At 43.1% G+C, this 23,029-nt stretch overlaps 1 protein-coding gene across 1 annotated transcript in view; it reads left to right on the top strand.

Moving 5' to 3' along the window:
• Positions 1-21,502, top strand: part of RCOR1 (REST corepressor 1) — an 88,370-nt gene extending 66,868 nt beyond the window's left edge. The window contains exons 5-12 of the mRNA XM_074149018.1: positions 1,133-1,294; positions 3,965-4,083; positions 7,569-7,647; positions 11,774-11,968; positions 12,954-13,031; positions 13,743-13,800; positions 14,335-14,564; positions 17,061-21,502. Coding sequence (XP_074005119.1) covers positions 1,133-1,294; positions 3,965-4,083; positions 7,569-7,647; positions 11,774-11,968; positions 12,954-13,031; positions 13,743-13,800; positions 14,335-14,564; positions 17,061-17,102 — 963 coding nt within the window. The 3' untranslated portion in view covers positions 17,103-21,502. The remainder of the gene's footprint in view (positions 1-1,132; positions 1,295-3,964; positions 4,084-7,568; positions 7,648-11,773; positions 11,969-12,953; positions 13,032-13,742; positions 13,801-14,334; positions 14,565-17,060) is intronic.
• The last annotated feature ends 1,527 nt before the right edge of the window (positions 21,503-23,029 follow it).

The raw sequence follows: 23,029 nt of genomic DNA, 5'->3' as shown, positions 1-23,029 counted from the left end.
AGTCAATAGGGTCAGGGCAAGATCTTGGATAACACTAATATTTATACGCATACTCTCTGCAGAATCTCAGGGGAGCAAGATCCCATAAAGGAACTACTTTTTGCATAGCAAAGCATAATGGGGAAACCCCGAATTCGGAGGGATTTTGTACTTCTGAGCAGCCAGGGCGAAACTAGTAGATGAGGGTAACTGTGGCTGCGAAACTGAGCTGAGTTTGCATATGACGGGCAGGTTACACTGATGTTTTACTCAGCATGTTAGGGATTGTTTTCACTTTGCAGCCGTTGTGAAAGGCTGGTTTCTAGCTCTGCAGAGTCAGGCCTTCCCAAAATGACTCGCGGTGGTCTCTGGCATGCCAGATGCAGTGATGTGTCATCAGGTACAGGGGCTGCACACCCCTGGGACGAGCGTGTCGGCGATGGTGGGGGGAGGACTGCTTGCAGGTGGTGGAGCACAGAATGTGCACTTTGTCTTCGGAACTGAGAACCAGAGGCTGCAACAGTGAAACGAGGTGCCTCTCAAGGGAACAAATGAGCAGCCGCCAAAATGAGTGAGATTTGTTCCTCCTTCAGGCCAGGGACATCTTAGCAGCAAGTCAAGGTTGTGCGTGCTCTCTGCCTTCCCTTCTTCCATTTCTTCCCTCATCCTCTGCCTCTCTTCCCCCGTCCCCTCAGAAAGAGCCCCCTAAACATCCATCAAAACCTCCAGTCAACTAAACCATCCTCCAAATTGCACAGGAAATAAAGGGAGTTTAGCACTGGTAAGAAGCTTCCTTGAGTCCAGCCTGTTTTTTTACATAGTCTTCCCAGGTCTTTGCTTAGCTTTCCGGTGCATACCATGATCAGTAAAGTTGGAGCAATTTCTTCAATTTTCTTCTCCCTCCTCTCTGTTGCTATTCTCTTACTACTTTACTGCTTGTGTGATTTGGATAAACTTCAGGTTGGTTTTCATGGCCTGGCAGGGCTGGGGGTCAGATTCCAGGTTTCTTCCACACAGAAAAGTGTCTGATGTAGCTGAGAATTAAAATTAGGTCTAACATGTTGCCTGAGAAAAAAGCTGTAGCTCTCCCTATGCATGTGTATAATGTTTCTTGTGATTATAATTGTCCCCTTGGTGTCCTTGTTATTTCTAGGCCCTTGGGATGCTGTTTTGGCACAAGCACAACATTGAGAAGTCTTTGGCAGATCTGCCAAACTTTACTCCGTTCCCAGATGAGTGGACAGTGGAAGACAAGGTCTTGTTTGAACAGGCCTTCAGTTTCCATGGGAAAACCTTTCACAGGATCCAGCAGATGGTAAGTACTGTCACAGGAATGGAAAAGCAGAACAGGCGGTTGGGCCATCGTCTTCAGTGCTGATTGTGCTGAACTCCTGTCTAATGCTTTTGGGGGAGAACAGGCCAAAGAGGGTATTAGAGGAAAAATATTACCATGAGTAGAAAGAAACAGCATTGTTTCCAGAGTCTCTCTAAAAGTGTTTTCCTGAAGTGCTTTACTGGTTCAGGATAAACTTTGACTGTGCAATTTTTTTGGTTGGAAATTACAGTTTTCAGTCCCCTGTGTGCCATGGTAGTGTTTATGTCTCGGCTGGAGCTCAGGCATGGTCTGTACACATGTGCCCACCCACCCACAGAGTAGAGATCATCTCTGTGCAAAGCTGATTTCCTTTCTTACAGGCTGCTTTTTAGGAATTCATTTTATTTGACTAGGAAGTCTATGCTTAATGTGATTTGGGACTGTCAGTGGATGCTGTAGTGGAGGTTTATACACCATTGCAAGCATCAGTCCTTTGCTTTTGGGTCGTAGTGATAGGTTTTTTGTTGTTTATTTTTTTTTTTTTTTTTAAAACGGTGATTGAAAACTTCAAGGGTAGGTTTCTTCCTGAAAGGGAGCTGCTGGGGTGTGTGCAATTTTTTTTTTTTTTTTTTGGAAGAGGGAAAGGGTAGGATGTAAAAAAATTTTTATTAATTATATCTTGAGGGTTTCTTCAAGTGATTTATCACCTGAGTGAGAACCAGACTTTGTTCTCTGCTCTCCTTCAGTAAAGTGCCTCTCGAGTGTTCCAGCAGGACCTGGTTACGTTGGTTGTGACCCTTTGAAGTGAGCCTAGGCTGTTGCAGTCTGTTCAGCCTCTTTAAAGCACACGTGAAGGTCTGTGTTGCTGATCCCGCTGAAAAGCAAAAGGCAACTTGTGTCCCAAGTATGAAGGAAAACTGCCAGGTCCCTTTTCAAAAGGATGGCAGGAAGAGGCTCGTTCTCCTCATGTCCTCCTTGAATGTTCCCTCACTGGCATTTGTTCCCAAATGTTCTTGGAGTCCTTGGGTCTCCCTCTCCCTTAGGACAGATGGTGGGGCTTGCACATACTGTGGACAGCTGATAGAGACAGTCCAGAGAGTTGTTGACTCCTGAAGGGTGAAGCTGTTTTCTTCTTTATTCCTCTGTTCTTACACAGGGGAAAGAAAAGTGGAGGGGAATGTCCTGGGGAAAAAAAGAGAACATAAAGTCCATCCTGTTGCTTGGTTAAATGCCAAAGCAAGAAATTCTCAATTTGGTTTATGTGCGGAAGCATGACTCTGTCCCTGACTGAGGTGCATTCCAATACAGGGATGCCAAGCTCATGCACTGTTCCCTAGGTAATGATATTTTTTTACTGTTGCTCCCAGAAAAGCCATTCTGCATAAAAGGAATTAAATGGCATGAAGCTTTGTGTTTAGCAGGGGACAGGAATCAATGGCTTGGGAGCACGTTAGTTGTTAGTTTATATATGCTGTCCCATTAGCACCAGTGCAGCTTGGAACTGAGGGGGAAAATTATTGAAGCCAGAGAATGAAAAGGGAGTTAGGTTATTTACCGGAGCTGGTTCTGATATTTTGGCACTCTTAGCATGTGTTTGTAGCCAAGTGGATGTTTGTCACAAACAGCCTTGACCCTGAGTTTGTTCTGTGGAACTCTAGTTCCGGTGTACCAGCCTGCTGCATGGCCAGTGGCAACACAACATCCGCACAGCACCTGTGCTTTGCCAGCGCAGGTGGATTTATGCCTGTGTGCAGCTGTGGGCCAGGGTGGTAGTTCTGGTGCGATCCATTATTAGGACCTCAAGTGAACCTGCAGCCCGAGAACCAGGCTTATCTCAAGTAAAGATTTAAACTGAAGTATCTGAATAAGAGAGATCTGGCTCTTGCTCGCAGTTTTGTTTTCAAACTGTCTGTTCTGCCTTCCAAGCTGAATCAGACACTTACCTAAAACATGTTTTATTCAGCAAAAAAGGATGGACTTTTACTTTGTAGAAGTCCTGTGAAAGAAGATCCATGCAGAGTACCTCAGAAGTAGAGAATTAGTCTTAATGTAGTTTTATGCTTTTTGGAGGCAGACTTTTCATTCATAGCTACAGGGCAATGACATTAGTATAAGAGGACCAAAAAAAATAATTCTGAGGCTTGTGTTTTCCTGTGCCCTCGGTTCACCATACAGTAACGTTTTACCTTTCAAAACATCTTTTGTTGAGACCTTTGAATAGACTTCACCATGTGAATGATGTGAATAAGCCTTTCTAACCAAACATCAAAGATATGCTTGGGATGTAGCCTGCAATTCAGCAGTTCCTGTGGTTGCTTACACATGCCTGTGTTGGCTTTTAAAACTGTTATCTCAGTTTCAAGGCCCCAATTCAGATCTGCTCTTGCTATGTTCCTCTATTCTGAAGTGAACCAGCTACCTGGCTTGTGAGTGGAGGCTTGCTGAGATGCTCTTTATAGAGATTTTGATGTCCTAAATAGTAGGCACTAACCTGAAACACTCCCCCATAGATCTTCTTTGGAAAGGCTGCGGAACTGCCTTGCTTGAGCCTTTGAGAGAATCCAACCTAGAGAGATCAGATGTTCCTTGACAAAAACAGACCGATTGTATGTGAACTCCTGGGAATACTTTACATATAAACATATAAAAGGATACATGTTTAATTTACAGCTTCCTGACAAATCAATAGCCAGCCTGGTGAAATTTTACTACTCCTGGAAGAAGACAAGGACTAAAACTAGCGTGATGGACCGTCATGCTCGTAAACAAAAAAGGGAACGTGAGGAAAGGTAGGTTTGCAAGCAGAAAGGCTGTGTATTGACGCACACTGATTTCTTCAGACTATCTCAGAGATTCCTGTTAGCTTGTAAGAAACTAGATGTAGGATTTTCCCCAAAATGTTTCCTGGTACCACACCTTCTTTCCCCACCCCTCTTCCCTGCTGTGCATGTTTTGCTTTGCTTAAAACCAAAAGGAACCTGTTGGCAATTAGGTGCGCTCCCTTTTTCAACACTGTGCAATTCCCGATTGCCCTCTTGGTGCAGTGGCCACTGTCCTGTCACTCAAGAAGCTTTTTCTCTGATACTGCTTGAGGGTGGAGAAAATGAAATTAAAACCGTTCCCAAGCTGATTGGCACTGTTGTCAGCAGAGCCAGAAAAGCTGATAAGCAGGACAGTAAAAGGAAGTCACGAAAGAGCTAGAAATCTGCCTTTATTTCCTTCATGTGATGCTCAGTAGAGTGAGAACGTGCACCTGATGGGGAACAGGCGCTGGTGCAGCACCCCTCAGCCTGTGTGTGAGCACACATAGGAAAATGCAGGGGAAGGGTCTTAGGAAACTGTTACCGGTATAAGGCTGTCAGGCCAAGCTCCATTCCTTGAGAAAGATGAAGTTAAGGCTGTGTTTTTGAGTGACTGAGAAGAGGGTAGCACAGGAGAGCTTAGGAGGAGTTCTCTGGTAGAGGTGTCACGAGGAGTGCTGGGTGCATTAGGATTTGGGTGAGGGTGGTGGTGTTCGGGGGGTCACTAGCCGCTGAGTTTCATCAGATGAGCTTGACTCCTGCTTGTGCAGCTTTGTCTGCAAGTTTACCCTCCTGGGTACCTGTGCAAGCCCTTGAAGGTAGGTCAGCCAGTGGCCTTGTGTGTATTGCTAAAAGTATCTGTACAGCTAGAACTGCCACTCGGTGACTTCACCTAGTTCTAGAGCTGACACAGCCTTAGAAAGGCCTCAGATGTGTGAGGGGACAAAAAAAACCCCTCTGAACAGCAGCAACTCCATCTGCTTGATGCAGATGCCTTCTCAGCTTCCTCTAAAATGCAGTTAATGGCTTTGGAAGACTCCTAAGGTAATTGAGCAATATTTTGCAAAAGCTTTTCCCTCAAAGGAGTTGCTGCTCTGGCACTTCCCGGGCAGCTGTCTCCTGGCTCCAGTGCGTATGAGCAAGCCCTGTTTGGGAAGCAGGAAGAAATGTGTTTCTAGGGTTGAGCTGGTGCTACACCAATGACTCACTCAACCTCTCCCATCTCTCCATTAGGTCAACAATACTTGCTTAACAGGCAGGGCCAGGGAGAATACTACCAGCCAGCTTGTCCAGTATTTGGTTGGCTTTCTCTGACTTGAGTCTCTTTTCCCATTCTGTTCTTTTCCCTTCTCTGCAAAGGCTGTCTTGATTTTTCTTCTCCACATCCTACTCTTTTAAAAAAAAAAAGCATTTCCTACTAATTTAGGGGGTGGTGGGGAGAATCTTTTATAAGGAGTATGTGTAGTTTAGGATCTTTTAATACTACCTCTCTATTTTTGTTCTGTGCTGATAAAGGAAATTACTGAGATTTGGAAATACACCTCTCCAGTACCCATGCCTGTTTGCTGGGAAAAGCAGCTCCTCAGCCCATCTGGTGACTGGGAAAGAACTGTATGGGCTGCCATGTGCTGTAATTTTGTAACCTTTGAGGAAGGCAGCTGGATTGGAAATGTGTAATATGGTTTACATCTGCAGCAAGCTAAGCACCAGGCCATCAGCTTGCTGTTTGATTTCCCTTCTTTCCCTCTGTTATGTAAAATGGTCAAACCTCTACACTCCCGAAGGATTTGTCAGTGTAGTCATGTGAGGTGTGGAAGCAAAGCCGAGTGAGTTTGGGGTGCCCGGATTTTGAGGTTTGTACTGTGCCATCGGGTGTTGGCAAAATTTCAGAAATGTTCTTCAGTTAATAGTGATCAATGTCTAAAACTGCAGAAATGAGTGGGTGGGTTTTGATTTAGCTCATGTCTAGGGAACTTGCTGGAATAGGAGAGCAAGCCAGGAGCACAGCAAAGCCTGTGGAGGTTTGGTCTGTGCAGAAAGGCTGAAATATGAACTGAGGTGAGAACACGAGGAAGCTCTTTTGGAGATGAGGTTAAGAGAAGAAGCAGTCTGAGATATCTCGCTCAAATACTGCTATATCTCTTCTGTGGCTAAGCAGGGAAATTCCCCAGCCCCACAGATGGTGGCTAAAATAGCTCCCAGTGCATTTGGGACCAGGTTTTCAGTAGCTGTTCTTAGTTGTATGCAGCTCTGGGAGGGGGTGCTTGTGAGTTTATTTCTTGGAATCCTGATTACCCAAACATCTTGTGAATCAACTGGTGAGCCAGGCGGCTTGGGAAGAGCAGGAAGAGCTTGTACAAGTAGAGATGGATGCCAGCTCGAGCCACCCAGCAGTACAGTCCTCCTTGGGCTATGTCTGCATGGGACATAGCTGGAGCAGGGAGAGAGCTGGGAGCAAGCACCGGTATCGCAGCCACGCTCGCTGTGTGAAGGAACCACTCCCCAGCTGCATCCAGGTCTCCAGGAGCATCACATAGCTCCTGCTGGGGTTTCTCCACACAGCCCTGCTTGGTGCTGGCGCTGTGACATACCTGCACCATCCAAAGTTCCTTGGCCTAGGCTATGAAGTTTGGCATGACAAAATAGGTTTGTTTATTTATTTTAAAAAAAATTAAAATAAAAAAAACTTTGATTAGGTCAGTTTATTTCTTCTGTTTCTGGGCATCATCCCAAATAGTGCAATTAACTTCAGTTGTGTACAGTGCAAAAAATTCTAAATGGTGAAAATATATTCGATTTAAGGTCTGATTAAAATTCCAATGAGGCCAAACTGGCCAGGTGTGCCAAGGTCACTTTCAATATGGCCCCAATTTCATGCCTATTATTATTATTCTGTAACTGATAACCTCTTTTTCTTTTCCAGGGGAGAATGAAATGTGAGGCTGTCACTGAAAAAAAAAACAAAAACAAACCCAAACATTTTTTAATGCTTGTTCTTGAGGGACTTCATCTTGTGCATGTCATTTTGCTAAATGTTAAGGACTTGTATGAAATCTGTGTTTTAGCTACTTGCTGTAATTCTAAGTCTTTGTTTCTGTCTTGGTTTGCCTCAAGTTAAAATGCTTAGTGTCCCATGTTCTTTAAAAGATGACTTGTGTAATCAATTTCATGTATCTTGCCCTCGTCTCAGCGGACTTCTTTTGCCTCAGTATACTTCTGAGAATCTTCCTTTACAAGAGATGGTACTTAGTATCTTTACAATTAAGAATTTCTTGACTTAAAAAGAAAACAAATAAACAAAGCCCCCCAATCAAAAAACCCCACCCCAGCCCCCTAAAAATACTACCCTGGGAATAAAACTAAGGGAAGCTGTTGGGCTTGCTGTTGCATCCATGCATTTCTTTTTAGCATGCTATTTATAGAAAAAGAGAGCCTCACAAATTAATACAGTACTGTTTGCTTTTGTCTTCCAGTGAGGATGAAATGGAAGAAGCAAATGGAAATAACCCTATTGATATTGAAGTTGAACAAAACAAGGAGAGCAAAAAGGAGGTAGAATTCTTTTCTTGCTACTGTACAAATGAAAGTGTTTACTTAGTAGCTACTTCATGTAGAAGCTGACAGTATCTAATTTTCTTCATTTGTGCTCTGTGTAGTTGTCATACAAGAAAAGAAGAATTGTCTTCAGAATGATTCTTAGATCAAGACAAGTAAAGACAAATAAGTTATTATGGATGGAGCTGGGAAAACTTAAGACATTACCATCCCATGATAATGTACTATGTGAATGTTTCTAGTTTCTTTGATTCTCTTTTTGACTCTGTTACCTTGAACCACCTTCAGTGATGGTTTAAATCAATATGACTGCGTGGAGATGGAGTAGAAGCACTTATGTCCCCACTGAGATGACTTGATGGTGGGGAAATATGTTCTAGGTAGACTAGCAAGAGTGTGTTTATCTACACCTCAGGCTCTAAGGTAAATTCCCGATGTGCTGAAATCCTTAGCAATGGTTCTGAGGATTTTGGGTGGCACTGGGATTACAACTACCGTGGTGAACAGTAAAGGAGAAAGCTTTTGTGTGGCCAGTTCTTTTTGTCTGGCAGAAGGGCCTTCACCTGTTGTTATGCACAGAGTATTTTGTCTCCTTAAAACGTAGTACTTGCACCTCACTTCAAATACTTCATTTTAAGTCGGCATAGAGTTCTGGATGAAAATAGCCACACAAATATAACAGACAGTTTTGAAAACCTAGTGTGATGCTTAACAGGGAAGTGTATACTTATTTTCATGTGTATAACCTGCTGGTTATCTGTTACTAAATAAAAAAAGCCTGTCTGTTCAGCAGCACTGTGGGTTCTATGTGTGTGAGTGCTACAGGAAGGTGTTTACCCTAAGGCCTTCTCCCCTTGAAGTAGCTCCCTTTCCTGATTTCACGTAGCCTAGTTTCTCTCCCACAGTCATTCTCTTTGAATTTTTTTTAATTGTTCTTATAAAAGAATCTTTATAGGAAAAAAACACTAGAAATATTTGATTGCACGCAGACAAAACCAAAGTCTTAGAGCAGCTGTTTTGTCAGTCACTGTCAGTGAGATTAATTCCTCTAATAAATTATTTTGAGCGGAAATAACTGAAAAAGCACAGCATTCTAGTCTGTTCTTCACCCATGACAGAGTGCTCTCTAGACTTTCCAGAAAAGTCTAGCTGTTGCTTTCACTGAAGGAACACTGGTGGCTTCCTAGGAGCAGAAGGGATGTGAAGCCACCCGTATTCACAAGAAGCTGAATTCTCAAAAGCCTCAGCAGCACCCAAACTGGAAGGGCTCTCTCTTGGCTGAGTTGCAACTGCGTACTGCAGCTCTCCAGTGTGCCTTGTAAATAATTAATACTATCATCTTATTTCCCATTATTTTAATAAATTTTCAAGTTTAGATTTCACCATAAGCTCTTCAAAAGCTTGCATCTGTTAGAGAGCTCCCTTAAATCCCCTTTATTTTTGCTTCCTTCCCTACCAATGCTGGCATGCCCTGAGCTGGCTGCAGAAGAGGGAAAGGCATTTGTTCTCCAACTTGGCTTCCTCTGTTGTAAGGCCACACCAGAGCAGATGGCTGATCAAGACACTTTTGTAGAAAGTCTTGTGTGGGCCATGTGCCCTCCCTGTCACGCTAATACAGGCCGTGGCACTCTAAGAGGTCTGAAGGAGGTCACCAGAACTTGCGGCACATGTGCAGTCTGACTCTGACTGTGTGTGCAATGGTGGGCAGCCTTGTGGGGGCTCTTCAGAGTTAATTTGATTTGGTTTTGCAGTACCAGAGCCTGGGGCTGACTGAAAATGCCTTCAGAGAGAGCAGGTATCCAGGAGGTGAATATGTTCTTTCTTGATAGTTACATTTCTGTTAATGATATGGTCAGATGTGCAGGGGTGGTGATGTACCACTAGCCCAGGACTCTTACCGTAAAGAACCTCCCTGTTCCAACCCCGCAGGGATGGTTTTTCCAGCTCTGAGACATGTCACTTACTGTATGACTTGCCGAGTAATACTGGGACTTCTCAGAGTTTCTCATTTGTTTCCTCTTTTGGGGATCATTGGAGGGGGAATCTTCCCTTTTTAATACTTTCAGTGTTAGTGCAACTGTTCAGGTTTCTTCAGAAAGTGACTCCATAATACTGACCTATCATCTAGAGCTGCTTTCTCCACATCTTCCCTGTTACTGGAAATGCTGCTCATTTCATCCTCTGCTTTTATGTGGCTTGAGTAGCTTGGTCTTTTCTTTTTACGCAGTGAAATCTGAGGAAGGGGACCTTGTTTGTATGAATGGGTTTGTAAGACTGAAGTGTGCTGGATAACAGTGTCAATATATAAATGAACAGAGGAGCACTGCTAAATCCCTGGTTTTCCTGATTTAATTCTATGGAGAGATGTGTGTGGCCAGGAAAGAAGACATTCAAATTTTCAGAGCCTGCGCAATATCACCAGGGCCTAGAGGCATTTGGAGCTGTCAAAAACCATTCTGCTGGAGCTCTGGCTTCTTGTCCACAATGCAAAAGAGCTTCACATTCTTTGAACTTTGTAAAACAATAATTTGAAGCTGCTTTCATTTTTCTTTAACGTTTGGGATATTTGAACTGGAGGTACTGCATGTTGGTCAACCTACAGCCTGAACCTATTGTGAGGCATTACTGCATGATTCTGTGAAATTCTGTATGTAGATGAAATATGAATAAATCTGAAATGTCTGTCTATGTTGAATAATTTACCTGGCTCAGCTATCAAAGTGCTGGCTTCTGAGGCAGAGTGCGGAGCTTACCTCATTCATTCATAGCTAAACCAGTCTGGTTTCTCCCGCTCCCCACTCCCTCCTGCAAAAAGAAATAGGGTATCCATCCTGCAACAGCAGTATTTCTTGCTCCTAGACTTGCCTTAGGCATTGTCTCTCATGGAGTCCTTTGCACTAAAGGAAAAAGGTTGAAACAGGCAGTTGTCCACGTTACTGCTCCTGGGTGGCTCTGGCCATTGAGCCCATGAAGAGGGTGCAAGGTTTTATCTGCTGGCAGCTGTGCTGGCATCCTCCAGTCTCTGGGAGGCTGAACCTCATATTACGTGGGGCTTTGTGCTCAACCTTGTGTGGGTTTGAATGTGAGAGTTTTAATTTTCACTAATGAGCAAATGCCACAAACTGTGTAGAAACTACATGGAGCCGCAAATTATGAGGGAAACAATAGCGCTAAGTGAAGCCAATGTGTTTAGAGCTGGCAATGATCAAGTAGAGGATTTCAGATGTGCAGCCTCCCCTCTCTGCTTTTTCTCTCCCCATCACCCTTCTTCTGTTCTGTGTTCTTGGCCAAGCTCCAGCCACTGGGTAATAAATCTTGGGTATGAGTTGCTTGTTGAAAATAACTTCTGGAAGAAATGGTTTTGGTATGAAACAATCAGATGTGCTCTTGGAAGTATGTGTAGTATAGTGTCCTAGCTAGTCAACCTGTTAGAGGTATGTGCTTAATTCTTTGCTTTAGACAGAAGGCATAAAAATATTTAGTGGTATATGAAAGATTCCCTGTTCCAAAAGAGACTTAGTGGGCAAAACTGCATCAGGTTAATGGAACAGTTGATCTATCAGTGCTGTGCAAGAAAACTTGGCTTCCAAGAAACTGCGTAACGATCTAAGAATTACTTTGTAGTCACCTCACTCCTTTATCCTTAGCCTTTAAATAAATTTGGTTTATTCTTTCCCTTGACACATAGAAAAAGAAGTCTCTCTAAACTCCTCTAGTTGTGTTCTTCCCCTGTCTCCAAACTCCACTTTGTTTCCATTCAGTTAAACTGGTGTGTTCAGGCCTGGTGATGAAAGCAAGAAGACACGTTTTGGAGTATTTGAAAATAACCAGAATAGCTAACTGCTGGAAAATTGGGCATCTCTCTCCCAAATGAGAATGGGCAGAGAAGACAACCAGTATCTCTGTAGACATTGAAAGCTGCCTAGAAGAAAGGAGAGATTTCTATAAGACAGTGTTTGTATGACATGCCACTTAAAGCAAAAAATGTCTTCCTGTCTGCAAGGTACCTTTTTCATTCTCCAGCCTTTGAGGATGGCTAAAGGTCATAGAATCACAGGATGGTTTGAGGTGGAAGGGACCTTTAAAGATCATCTAGTTTTGTAAAATGACTGCTGTTTGCCAGGTGCCGCCCGCTGAAACTGTTCCTCAGGTGAAGAAGGAGAAGCACAGTACGCAGGCCAAGAACAGAGCGAAGAGGAAACCTCCCAAAGGAATGTTCCTTTCCCAAGAAGATGTGGAGGCCGTTTCTGCCAACGCGACAGCTGCTACCACTGTACTCAGACAACTGGACATGGAATTAGTCTCAATAAAACGACAGGTATGGATGAGATAGCTCAAGAGTAACTGCTGTTTTGCCTATCACAGTCTTCAAAGTTCACAGGAATTTGTAGCTTGACAGTGATTGATGCACATCATTGTGTGACTTAATTGATAAGATGCTAGCCTTGTGCTATAAATTAATGCAGCCCTGTGTTTTACGTCTCTCTTATTTTAGTTTGATGAGCAAGCTGACTTTATACCTAAAGTGAAGGAAGGCAAAGTCCGTGGTACTGACTTGAAGGAACATTTGTTGGTTCTTCATATTTCTTGCCGTTCAGAGTTCCTTATGTTTTAACTATGAGCTTCCCTCAGATGACGTTGGTTTCAGTACTATCCGATTTCCATATGCAGCAGTCAGTTTCCTTTGCCTTTTCATATGGTACTTTTGGAACAGTCAGATATGTTTGTTTTAGTCTTTTTTAGACAGGCATCATACAAACTTTCCTACATACCTTTTGCTTCCCTGATGGATCTGCCTTTTAAACAAATGTTTTTCAAATATCTGTTAGTAAAGACAGGTTTACTACACGAGTCTGTTTCCTAGATCTGAACATTTTCACTGTTTCTAAAGCAAGAGATCTGGCTCAAGCTCTTTATTAAACTTAATAGAATTGGTATTTTGGCCTGAAGCCTTTTTCTTGGTGCTTTGGGAGAAGCGGAGCTCTCAAGCAGTCTTTGATTCATTACTTGCTGTGAACAGGGCCTTTCTTTTTATGCTGGATTTCATACAGACCTGGAAGTTGGGACAGTTCTTGCTCCAAATAACTTGCAGACAGGATAGAATAATTTAAATGGGATCTCCTGATGTTCCAGCTGCTCCTGCGTTCCATTATTGCAATGTAACAAATCTTTTTGGAAAATGGAGGCTGTGAGAAGAACTGTAATGCTGAGCTGGTAGGGTTCCTGCTGGGGCTGCTGGGAGGAGGCTCGTCCAAGGATTATTATTTTTAATCCTTGTTAAAGGGATGAAACTTTCTTTTCAGATTCAGAATATCAAACAGACAAACAGCGCGCTCAAAGAAAAACTTGAAGGTGGTATAGAACAATACAGACTTCCAGAGGTAGGATCACTTTCTGACCCTTGTTTATTGTGGGGGTAAATGCTAATCTGTGCTTACATACCAGGGCTATTCATGTGTCCAGGAAACTGGGACCGATGTCCTGTTAGTTGTCAGTGTGAATCAAGACCGTTACCATATCCGCTGTTGTTGTGTAATGGAAATGGGAGATGGGGAGAAAGTAAGAGCAGTGTTTAACATGTGAAAGTGGTTTCTAACAGAAGGAGAGGTATCCCAGATATACCATGTTTTGTCAGTGTTGTATCCATGTGCCCTCATGAGAGAGGTAGTTGCTTTACTTTAAATACTGAAAAATGTAGGAGAGGATGTTAATGTCCCATCTTTCTCTTGGCACTTGGTGCTTTTCCTGTTTTCCTTCCAACTCTGGTACCTCGTGCTGGAAATAATTTGACCAAGATTACAGAGGGTGTCTGTGATAAAAACAAGTAGGTGCTTTGGAAGAGCGTGGCTCTCGGTTATCTGCTCAGACCATTCCCTGTCTTTTTGTATTACTGTGACTTACAGGCTTAGTGTATGTCACAGTTAACTGAATGAATGCCATACGCAGTTCTTTATGTGGAAAACATTGTTCCTACTAAACGGAATGATATAGTTTGACTAACAGTTAATTCCTTGTGGTTTTGTGAGCTCAGATAGAAGTGAAATTTGTTGCCGACATAAATGAAGTTACCTGATTATTTTTTTGATGTCTAGGTCGTTCAGAAGTTTAATGCACGTTGGACCACAGATGAGCAGCTTCTTGCTGTGCAAGGTACGGTACTGTGATTCAGTTGGTGATATTTGTGCTTCAGTTGGTGATAATCGAAACTCTGCTGCATTTCAGAGCTGTGTTTCCCTTCGGTGACTAATGAAAGATTTTGATGTTGCTGTGTACTAACGCCCAAAGAATGGAATTGAACAAGGAAACAGGCAGTATAAATTGTACCATATGAGTGTTTGTGAATAATCTCCACTTGTCCAAGCTTTCAGAAAGTGAAACTCTACTGGAGTCGCTGCTACGCTCTTTGCTTGCATAACCTCTCCAGTAGCACAGGCAGACTTAGACAGGTCTTTTAGATTTGGTTCTGCCCATCTTTATTACACCTCTTTTTTTTCTTCTCTTCTCCAGGGCTAGTCTTAACTGTGTCTCTTGCCCAATTTAGATTCTTTTTTTCCCTGGATTAATCTGAGAGATCTGAAACCTTGACAGAAGTTCAGCTTTGGATCTTTATGCTGCGACTTGAGCATGATGTGTAGTCTTTGTGGAAATAACACATTGCTTTTGTTTTCTTTTTGTTGCTTTTAGCAATCAGGAAGTACGGCCGAGACTTTCAGGCAATCTCTGACGTGATTGGAAACAAATCTGTGGTGCAAGTGAAAAACTTTTTTGTAAATTATCGACGTCGTTTCAACATAGATGAAGTTCTACAGGAGTGGGAGGCAGAGCATGGCAAAGAGGAGACAAATGGAACCAATAGCCAGAAGCCTGTAAAATCCCCTGATAATTCCACTAAAATGTCCGAAGAGGAAGATGAGGTAAATCCAATTTAAAAATAACATAAAATTCCCAATCTGAGCTGAGTTCAGATAGATGTGTATAAATATACTCTTTGCAAAGGCAATTTTTGACAATCTTCAGTCTGAGCATATTTCACTTCCTCTGGATATACAGATTCCACTAGTGATTTTGGGAATTCCAGACCTGTATGAAAGTGGAAAGAGAACAGTTAATTTGCAGCCCTCTGACAGTATCTGTATCTCATCAGCACATGGACATTTTAATGCCTGTCGCTGCCGAAATCCAATACGTCTTTATCTCACTTGGATGTTTTCCCTGCACTCAGTTCTCTGAGCTGTTCTAGGTTTGGCTTTGTGGGACCATACAGTCTTCTGAGGCAAAGCTTGCTCTTTTATATTTGACAATGGAGTGGTTTCACTCAAGGGAAGGGGAAAAAAAAGCTGTAAACAAGGCGAGTGTGTGTAACTGTTCACTCTGGAATTAGAGGCAAAGTTTCCTTGATTTTACAGCAGTTTCTGTGAAGACAGAAATACTAGAAACGGCCTCTCCTTGATGCAGCTTCATGGAGTTAACACTCCTCCAAAGACAATGTGTGTTTTTATTTAACTAAGAGACAGTAGTGTGTTTAAATATGAAAGCTAGTTACAAAAATGTAATATTAACGGAGCCTTGCAAAAGAAAACATCGCTAGAGGTTTGCATGTTAAAAATGTCTGATCTAGGACTCCCTTTGGCCTAATTTTATAAGGCAGCTTGGCACAAAAGCTGTATCTTCTAAATGCAAGCACAGTCAACAGTGTAAGGCTAATTTTGGTTTCACGTGGACTAAAGACTTCCTATTGTGCTGCATATTTTTGTTGCCCTGGTTGCCTCACTTGTACATTGCCGTTGAGGCATTCAGAGAGCAGAACTTCATTATGCTTCACAAATCCTAATAATGTATTATTCAAAGATGCTTCTATTTGAGGACTAGGTCCAAAGGTATGACAGATGAACAAAACCAAACTCAAAAAACTTGCCTTCTCAGAAGGTTGTGCGTGAAATCGTCCCATTCTTCCAAAACTGAGAGGTGGAGGAAAGAAGCAATCATCCTCATGCATAGCCAGCCATTTGAAAGACTGGTGGCTCGTGTCACTGCCTTTTCCTGTGAACATAGAGCTGTATCTGTTGGCAGTGCAGGGCTTTTTTTTCTCTGAGCCCTCTGAGGTTCTTCCTGGCTTCAAATACACCCTTGCTCCTGAAAGTCGGAGTGAAAAAAAGAGGAGTCTCACTTGAGATAGGAAGAAAATGGTTGCAGTAGAAGCTGGAGTGTGCTGATGTGGCCAAGTGTGTGGCTACTGGAGTGATGAGGATCCCAGAGAAATTAGCAGAGGACGAGGGAGAGTGACACAACACCAGGGTCTGGTGAAATGACTGGTGAAGCAGCAGTCGTGATTCCCAAACTAGTGATGGGAAGTGCCCAGGCTGGAGCCAAGCAAGGAATGGGACCAAAGCAATGGGCTGGTGGGGATAGTTGCAAAGCCTGGAGAAAAGGCAGCTATTGCGGGAGTCGGGTGGTTCGCTGTGCCCCGTACAGTACGGGATGAGGGCAGAGCCTGCCTGCACCAGGCAGGAGCCAGGCAGGGTGGCAGTCACCTGCCAGCTGTGACATGCTATGTGTGCCTTATACTAGCACCGTGTGGCTTGTGGTTCGTGATGAAGCCCACTCTGGACAGTGGGAACTGATGTGTCACGGCTGGGAGGAGGAAGGTGCTGGCAGCATTGGGGCGGGGGGGGGTGGATTTTAAATAACCAAGCCTGCAGCTTTTTATAAAAATGCACAGGGAAGGGGCACAGGGGTGTTGCACAGTGGACATCTAATGGCCACCGTGCTCTCTTGAGCACATCAGACATTGCCTCTCAGGCTGGCTATAAACATGGTGCTCCAGCCTTCAGAGGTAACATAAGCATGGTGCTGACTGGTGCTTGTCTGAGCAGTTCTGGGAGCAGAGTGAAATGTCATTGGGATTATCACACAGGCGTTTGCACAGGTGGCTGGTCAAAGCCAGGTGGACTCAGTCAACGGTAGCCAGAGAGAGATTTCTGCTGGCCTAACCCTGAAGTCCCTCAGGTGCTTTCTCCCTGGCATGCCTTGTCTGTCTGCCTGGCTGCCAGCCTGGTCAAAGCCTCGTCAGCCCTCTGACTGCTCTGGGCTTTCCCCTTCAGTGTGTTTTCAGAGCAAGTGGTCACAGTTCTGGTTTTTGGGGTTTTTTTTTGAAGGGGGGAGGTGAGACTGCTGATGATAAAATAGCCTCAACTCCAGTCTTAATTCTTTTATGTTTATACTCCAAACAAATCCCAATCTGGCTCAGAATAAGGGAAGCTGCTGCGATTCCTCCCATGTGCCAGGGTTGTCCATTTTGTCGCTTTCAATACTGTGGATCTGGGGTGAAGTTTGGAGATGCAAGAAAGCCGATGTGTATTCATTTTTGAACTAAACGTCTCCTTTTTCTCCCCCCTCCCCCTTCCCTCCAGGCTACTTCTGTTCTTGATGTCAGATATGCATCTGCTTCGTGAGAAGGTGCTGTAGCCTAGAACAATTTGTGTTGACTACTGTGTTATCCAGGATATCAGGTATTAGCAAACCTCAGACAGCCATCTGCATCATATCTGTGGACAAGCAGCTATTACCAAAAAAAGGCAAACGCTTCCAGTCCTGTGCTACATCTGCCTTAATCTCCCCTCATTCCTCCATACTGCCTCCACTTTCTTTCAAAAGCACCCAGGTAGCTCAGCTCTCCATTTCATCAACGTCCTGCTTAAGCACGGGGATTCCTAGAACCAGTAACACCTGGCTGTAAATTTTGACCAACCTGCAAAGCAAGGAGCTCCTTAGCAGCCCCACAGTAACTCTACACATTAGGAGTTCTTATAATACTTGGTCCGTAGGGTATAAGTACGTATTGCTGCATGGCCTTGTGGTCTCCGCTTCCTGTGTATTCTTACGATGACACTATTGTTAGTGAGCTTTCTATAAAGGAGAGGCCTGTGCACATGCCAGTGGTGTCAGGTTTGTTCTGAAATGACAAGGCATGTTAACAAGTGATCTTGAATAATGCAAACTGATAGGAAATGTTATTTCAAAGGTTTGGTCAGTCCAAGGTTGTAAACGTAACTCATTACACTTCTGGTTTGTGCAATTCTTCCCACTGTATTTGTGTGTTCTTGCTTCATAGAAAGCTCCCTAATTGAGCATTTTATTCCTGTATATTTTAATGGCTTTTATTTAGTGCAAAAGGGAATACGTAACCTGAAACTGTTTGATACGCTATTTAACCCCTGGCATTCAGCATTTGCATTGTAACTTGTTAAATGAGTGCTACACAACTTTCTTTTTCCTGATCCTCTGGGGGATTAAGTCAAAACAACTTTCTCTGGTGCCTCTCCTTTTGGAATATGTGCCTTTTTACATTTGGCTACCATAGGTCACTTTCTGTCCCAGTGTCTCATTCCTCTTCAGAGCGCTGTTTGCCAAAGACATCAAACTATTTCTCCCATGGGAAGTCTGGAGGAGGGTTGGAGCACAAAATTCAACCTTCAGGTAGTTTCTGGTCTCTCGGAAGTTTAATGGAGAAGAACCGGGTTAATTTCATTGGCCATTTTAACCCTTCTGAAGCACATATCGCTTTCATGTTCTGAACCAAAATATGCAATTTAAAATCTAAGAGGTGCTTTTCCAAATACTTGGTGCATGCAGCTTTCGGATCCCCAGCCCTCTGCTCGGATGACCTGTGCTGTGGCCTGTCCAGCTGGCTTGAACTGGGGCTGGTCTTCAAAGTCCCGTATGAGGACTTTGCACCTTGAACAAGGTAGTTGCTGACTGCCGAGCAGACAGTGTTCAGAGAAGCTAGAAGCAGCAGTATTACTTCTTTTCCAGTGGAAAGCTGCAAAATAACACTAGTCACAAAGCATTTAAAAAATGGTTAATTTTATGGTGTTGGAAGAAACCACCAGGTGTCTTTGCAGGTGGAAAAAAGGACCTTCTTTGCCTCTCTTCCCCTACAGAGGATCAAGGCAAGATGGCACACAGCAATGTACGGCACCAGCCTCTTAAGACAACCTGAAATGAGCTAGTCCACGTCCTGGCCTGCAGCTGAGGTGCTGCAGCTCAGGGTCTAACCCCGAACTTGGTGCTGATGTTTGAGGTGCTGGGCTGTGCCGTGCTGTGTGGGCTCTGTTCTCTGCCCCTAAAGGAGGTGGGCTAATGCCAGCTGGCTAACAGGGCCAGCTCTGCCTGTGCCTGCTGCAGCATAGGCACCACCCAAGGAAAAGGCAGGGGAGGTAGCCTTCTGTGCCGCCGAGGTGGTCTCCTCCCTAGGCCACATGTGAGGAAAGTAATTCAACATCAGAAATCGAGCAACAACGCAGAGGCGAAGGAGCAGCTGGGCATTTCTGAGGGTAAGCTAGAGTGTGGAGCCCAAAAAGGGCCTGTTTCAGCCACTTTGCAGCTGTTTCTAGGCAGTTTCATTCTGGTAGCTCCAGAGAGATCCTTTGAGGTGATGGGAGGATGGAAGGGAGCTATTCCCTCCCCTCTGTATTGGAAACCTGTAAATCCCAAGTTTGCGGCAGCGTCTCTACAGCTGTTTATGTGAACTTGGCAGCTCTGTTGTGGCCCTGCAGATGTTCCTTCAGTCCTGGGACAGTTGGAGTTGGGAGCCTCTGGTGGGAAAGGACACTAGTTGTTAGCCAGTGTGAATTAGGGTGAAAGACGGGCAAATAGCACTGTGAATTCAGCTGACAGTTGTGGTATAAAGCAATGCCGCTCATTAGAAATATTCTAGTATTAAACCTCCTGCTGGTACCAATGCACAGAGACAGGACCTCGCCAGTGCGAGAGGGTTTGTGTGAGCTTCCATCCCAGCTGGGGAAACTCATGGGGAGAGGCTTCTGCTGGCGAGTTAAGTTGCCTGTGAGGACTTTTCATCGGTTTTTGCCCTCAAATCTGTCCATCTCGTGATGAGAAAAGTTGTGTTTTGGCTTCATCCCCAAGGGGTAGGGGGAAACGTGTATAATTCATGATATTAGGAAGAAAAAAGTTGTTTAATTACTTTTCAGTTGACTGCTATCTTATTGTAGTTGATACATACAATATAATAGCACTGTATTTTAAAGGTTTAGTTTTTTTACATTCTCTTAACTATCTTTTTAAATGCGATGAAATAATTTTAGCTTTTGAAAGTTTCAATGGTTTGGTCTTGTTTAGGTGAAGACCCTCTTTTTCTTTTTTAAATGGGTCAAGCATTAGATACATCAACTGGTTGCATTCTAATTAGAAGGGTCCACAAAGATAACTGCATAAGATAGAATATTCACTTAAATTTTGTTTCTTAAACTACCAATGTGAATGTCATAATTATATATATTTTGTGGAAAATGGGAAATTATTTCTCCTAAGTATAAGTTATTGTGCAAAATATGGTATCGTTAAAGAAAATGATAGTTTAAGTTTTAGTTTTAGAAATCTTAAAGATATAAAAGTGTATTGCATATGCATAAACAAATTTCATTTGTTCTATTTAATTTTTATGTAGTTGTGTAAAGTGCTTAGGTAATTTCTTTTTTCGCTTATCCATTAAAACAACCTTGTTACTTGAATATTCGTGTTTAACTGGTTTGAAACAGTGATCAATTTTTGTAATATAATCTTATAACCAAGGGAAAAAAATACATGCCTCAGTTGTGCTTAACAATACAGCAACAATGTACAATCAGATGCTTAAGACCATAGTAGCCATAACTGGTAGTGCAACCACAATGGTTGTGTCTTGATATATTTAATACCAATGGGGATAATGAATTCTTAATATATTTTTACAAGTTTGCAACCAGGAAGACCCCATGAGTATCCACTAGAACACTTTTTTAATAGTTAATATAAGAGTGAAACTCTTCTTCTCTTAAAGCAATGTCCTGACAAACGTTTTTCTTTCCTGTACAAATACATCTGAAACATTATATTAAAATATGCTCATTGTCACTTTAAATTTCAGTTTTTATTCTCTAAATCGCTAATATGCTGTTGGTATTCTTGCACACCAAATATGAGCCAAACAGTGCATTACACTAACTTGGTCACTGGATTTCTGAACATAAATCTCCCAAGTCAATGAAGCGCAGAAATATCGTAGGAGATTTTTCTGATAATGCATTTTTTTCAAATCTGTATAAAATGATGCGTAGCCCATTCAGCAATGAGTGGCCTGATATTTACTCTTTTTAAAAAAAAAAAAAAAAGTGATTTTTATTAGCTCCAGCTTGTCTTCAGCAAGTCAAAATCTAGTGATCTTGTGCAATGCCCCTAAAGCAAATACTTTCTGCCACTCCCTGGATTAATGCAGCTTTTCCTGTTGATAGTAAAGCACAATTGCAGTGAAAGTTACAGTTCAGAAGATGGAAGGTCAGTATAGTCTATGCATGTTGTATAATAATGAGTGTTTACATTCATATTCTCCTAAAATAAAATTTATACTGGAGTGTATAGTATTCCATTATGTAGATTTTATCAATTTTGTTAACTGCTTATAGATTGCTTAAAAGAAGTTTTTTCAAGATTTTAAAAGATGTATAAGGTTAAGTTTGCAAATATAATGGAAATGCTGTATAGCTTTTGAAGTGATAAAATACTCGTTGGGATTTTAAAGAAAGTATGTTGTAAGTAATATTTTAAATGTCTTTTTTGCCTGTTTTCTATTATTCAGCACACTTACTGTGATGAATGTTCATAGCATTATAAAATTGCTTAGCCACTGAAAAGTAACATTTGGTTTTGAATTATTTTACTGTATGAGGAATTATAGTGGGGTAAATTCCTTTGTGAAATTCTACATAACTCATTTTTCTATGATTTCCAATGTTTGCTGACATCAAATAAAAAATTTTTCAAGCCATTGATGTAATAAAACATGTAGTAAAATGTTATTGATGTAAAACGTGGTTCTGATATGTAATTGATCCCCCCCCCCCCGCCCCATTTCAAATTTTGGTCAGGAGAACCGACCAGGGCTTGCCCCTTCCTGTATCGCATCGTCGGTGTCGTTGGGGTGCAGGTTAATTACTGCTGGGCAGAGCCCCTGTCCTGGGAAGCTCAAGGCGCCCTTAGTACGGTGCTGGCAGCTGGGACTGCCCTGTCCAATCCATCCTGGTGGCCCTGGAGAGGCCACTGCTCCTTTTCTTTTTTTTTTTTTTTTTTTTTTGATGGTGTGGCATATTCCTTCCCCTGGCTGTGTGAGATCCCCACTGGCATCGGCAGCGCCGGTGTGAGATGGCTCTCGGGATTGGGAAGCGGTGGGACCGGGATGCGGGCTGGTCTTGAGGGACAGAGCTGGAGCCTAGATCATAGGGTACAGATGGGGGCACAGATGGTGTCATTGCTAACGTACTGAGGAATAAACTCCTGTCTGCTGCATGCCAAGGGCTAGCACTTGCCCGTGCAACTTCACGAGATGGTCATCTTTGTCCCGCAATGAAAGAAAGGCGATTGAAATATGTGGGTAAAAGCCACTCTTGCCCTTGAAGCTTAGCAGTGTGTAGGTGTTGCTGTCAGAGATGCTCAAACTGGCAGGAAATTTTGCACTGGGCTTGAACCTTGGGATTTTCAGGAAGGGAATATTTTCTGTTTTCACGTGCTGGGTGCAAGTAAGCACTAAACTAACGCAGGTAAGATGTTACAGGGCAGTTGGGGGAAAACTGCTTTGTGTTGTGTTGTTACACTCAACGGGCAGGGTACCAGCGGTGCTTCCCGAGCCGCGGTCTTTGCCCAGAACAAAGGACAAGGAGGTTTCTGCTTTGCTCCTGAACGTTAAATGCAGCAGAACAGCAAGAAATACAGAAATACAGCGAGATTCTGTGGTGGTTTCCAATACTGTAGTGTGGGGGGGGGCAGGAATTAGTCATGCCTTTCTATATTGTAAAGCAAGGGGGCTGGGGAGCGAGACAGGCTTGGGGTTTTGGAAGCACAGCCAGTGTTTTTAAGAGCTGAGGGTTTTTCCTTACTGGAGAGAGAGCATCTTTATCATTTTCCTGGTGGTGGAGAATAGGGTACCAGTATCGTACAGCAGTAATACATTATTTTTTTTAGCAGAGTTGTTTGACTTGGAGATTTTTCAGCCCTTAACCTTCAATCCAAACCAGCCTTTCCTGCCCCTGTGCCCATCCCCCCCCAGCCCCAAAGTAAAGCAAAGAGAAACAAATAAAGAAGGAACTTCCCCTCCTTTCAGTCGAGGAGCATAAGCAGGTGAGGAAACCGGGACTTCCTCTGCCCAAACACACACCTGAGGAGTCCAGAAGCAGAGGTGAAGTCGTAGTAATGCTACAGGTTTTTAAAAACACAGGTGCTACATTTCTACCTGGTAATGGTATGTATTTGTAAATGGGAATGCAGTGTTGAATTAATGCTGAATGGAGTTAAAATGGTGTATTTAGTATGCCTGGTAGCCTGTTTCCTA

This window comes from Numenius arquata, chromosome 6, assembly GCF_964106895.1.
Source record: "Numenius arquata chromosome 6, bNumArq3.hap1.1, whole genome shotgun sequence".
NCBI classification, from domain to species: Eukaryota; Metazoa; Chordata; class Aves; order Charadriiformes; family Scolopacidae; genus Numenius; species Numenius arquata.
Note: the sequence above shows the minus strand (reverse complement) of the source record. Positions and strands in the feature narration are given on the sequence as shown.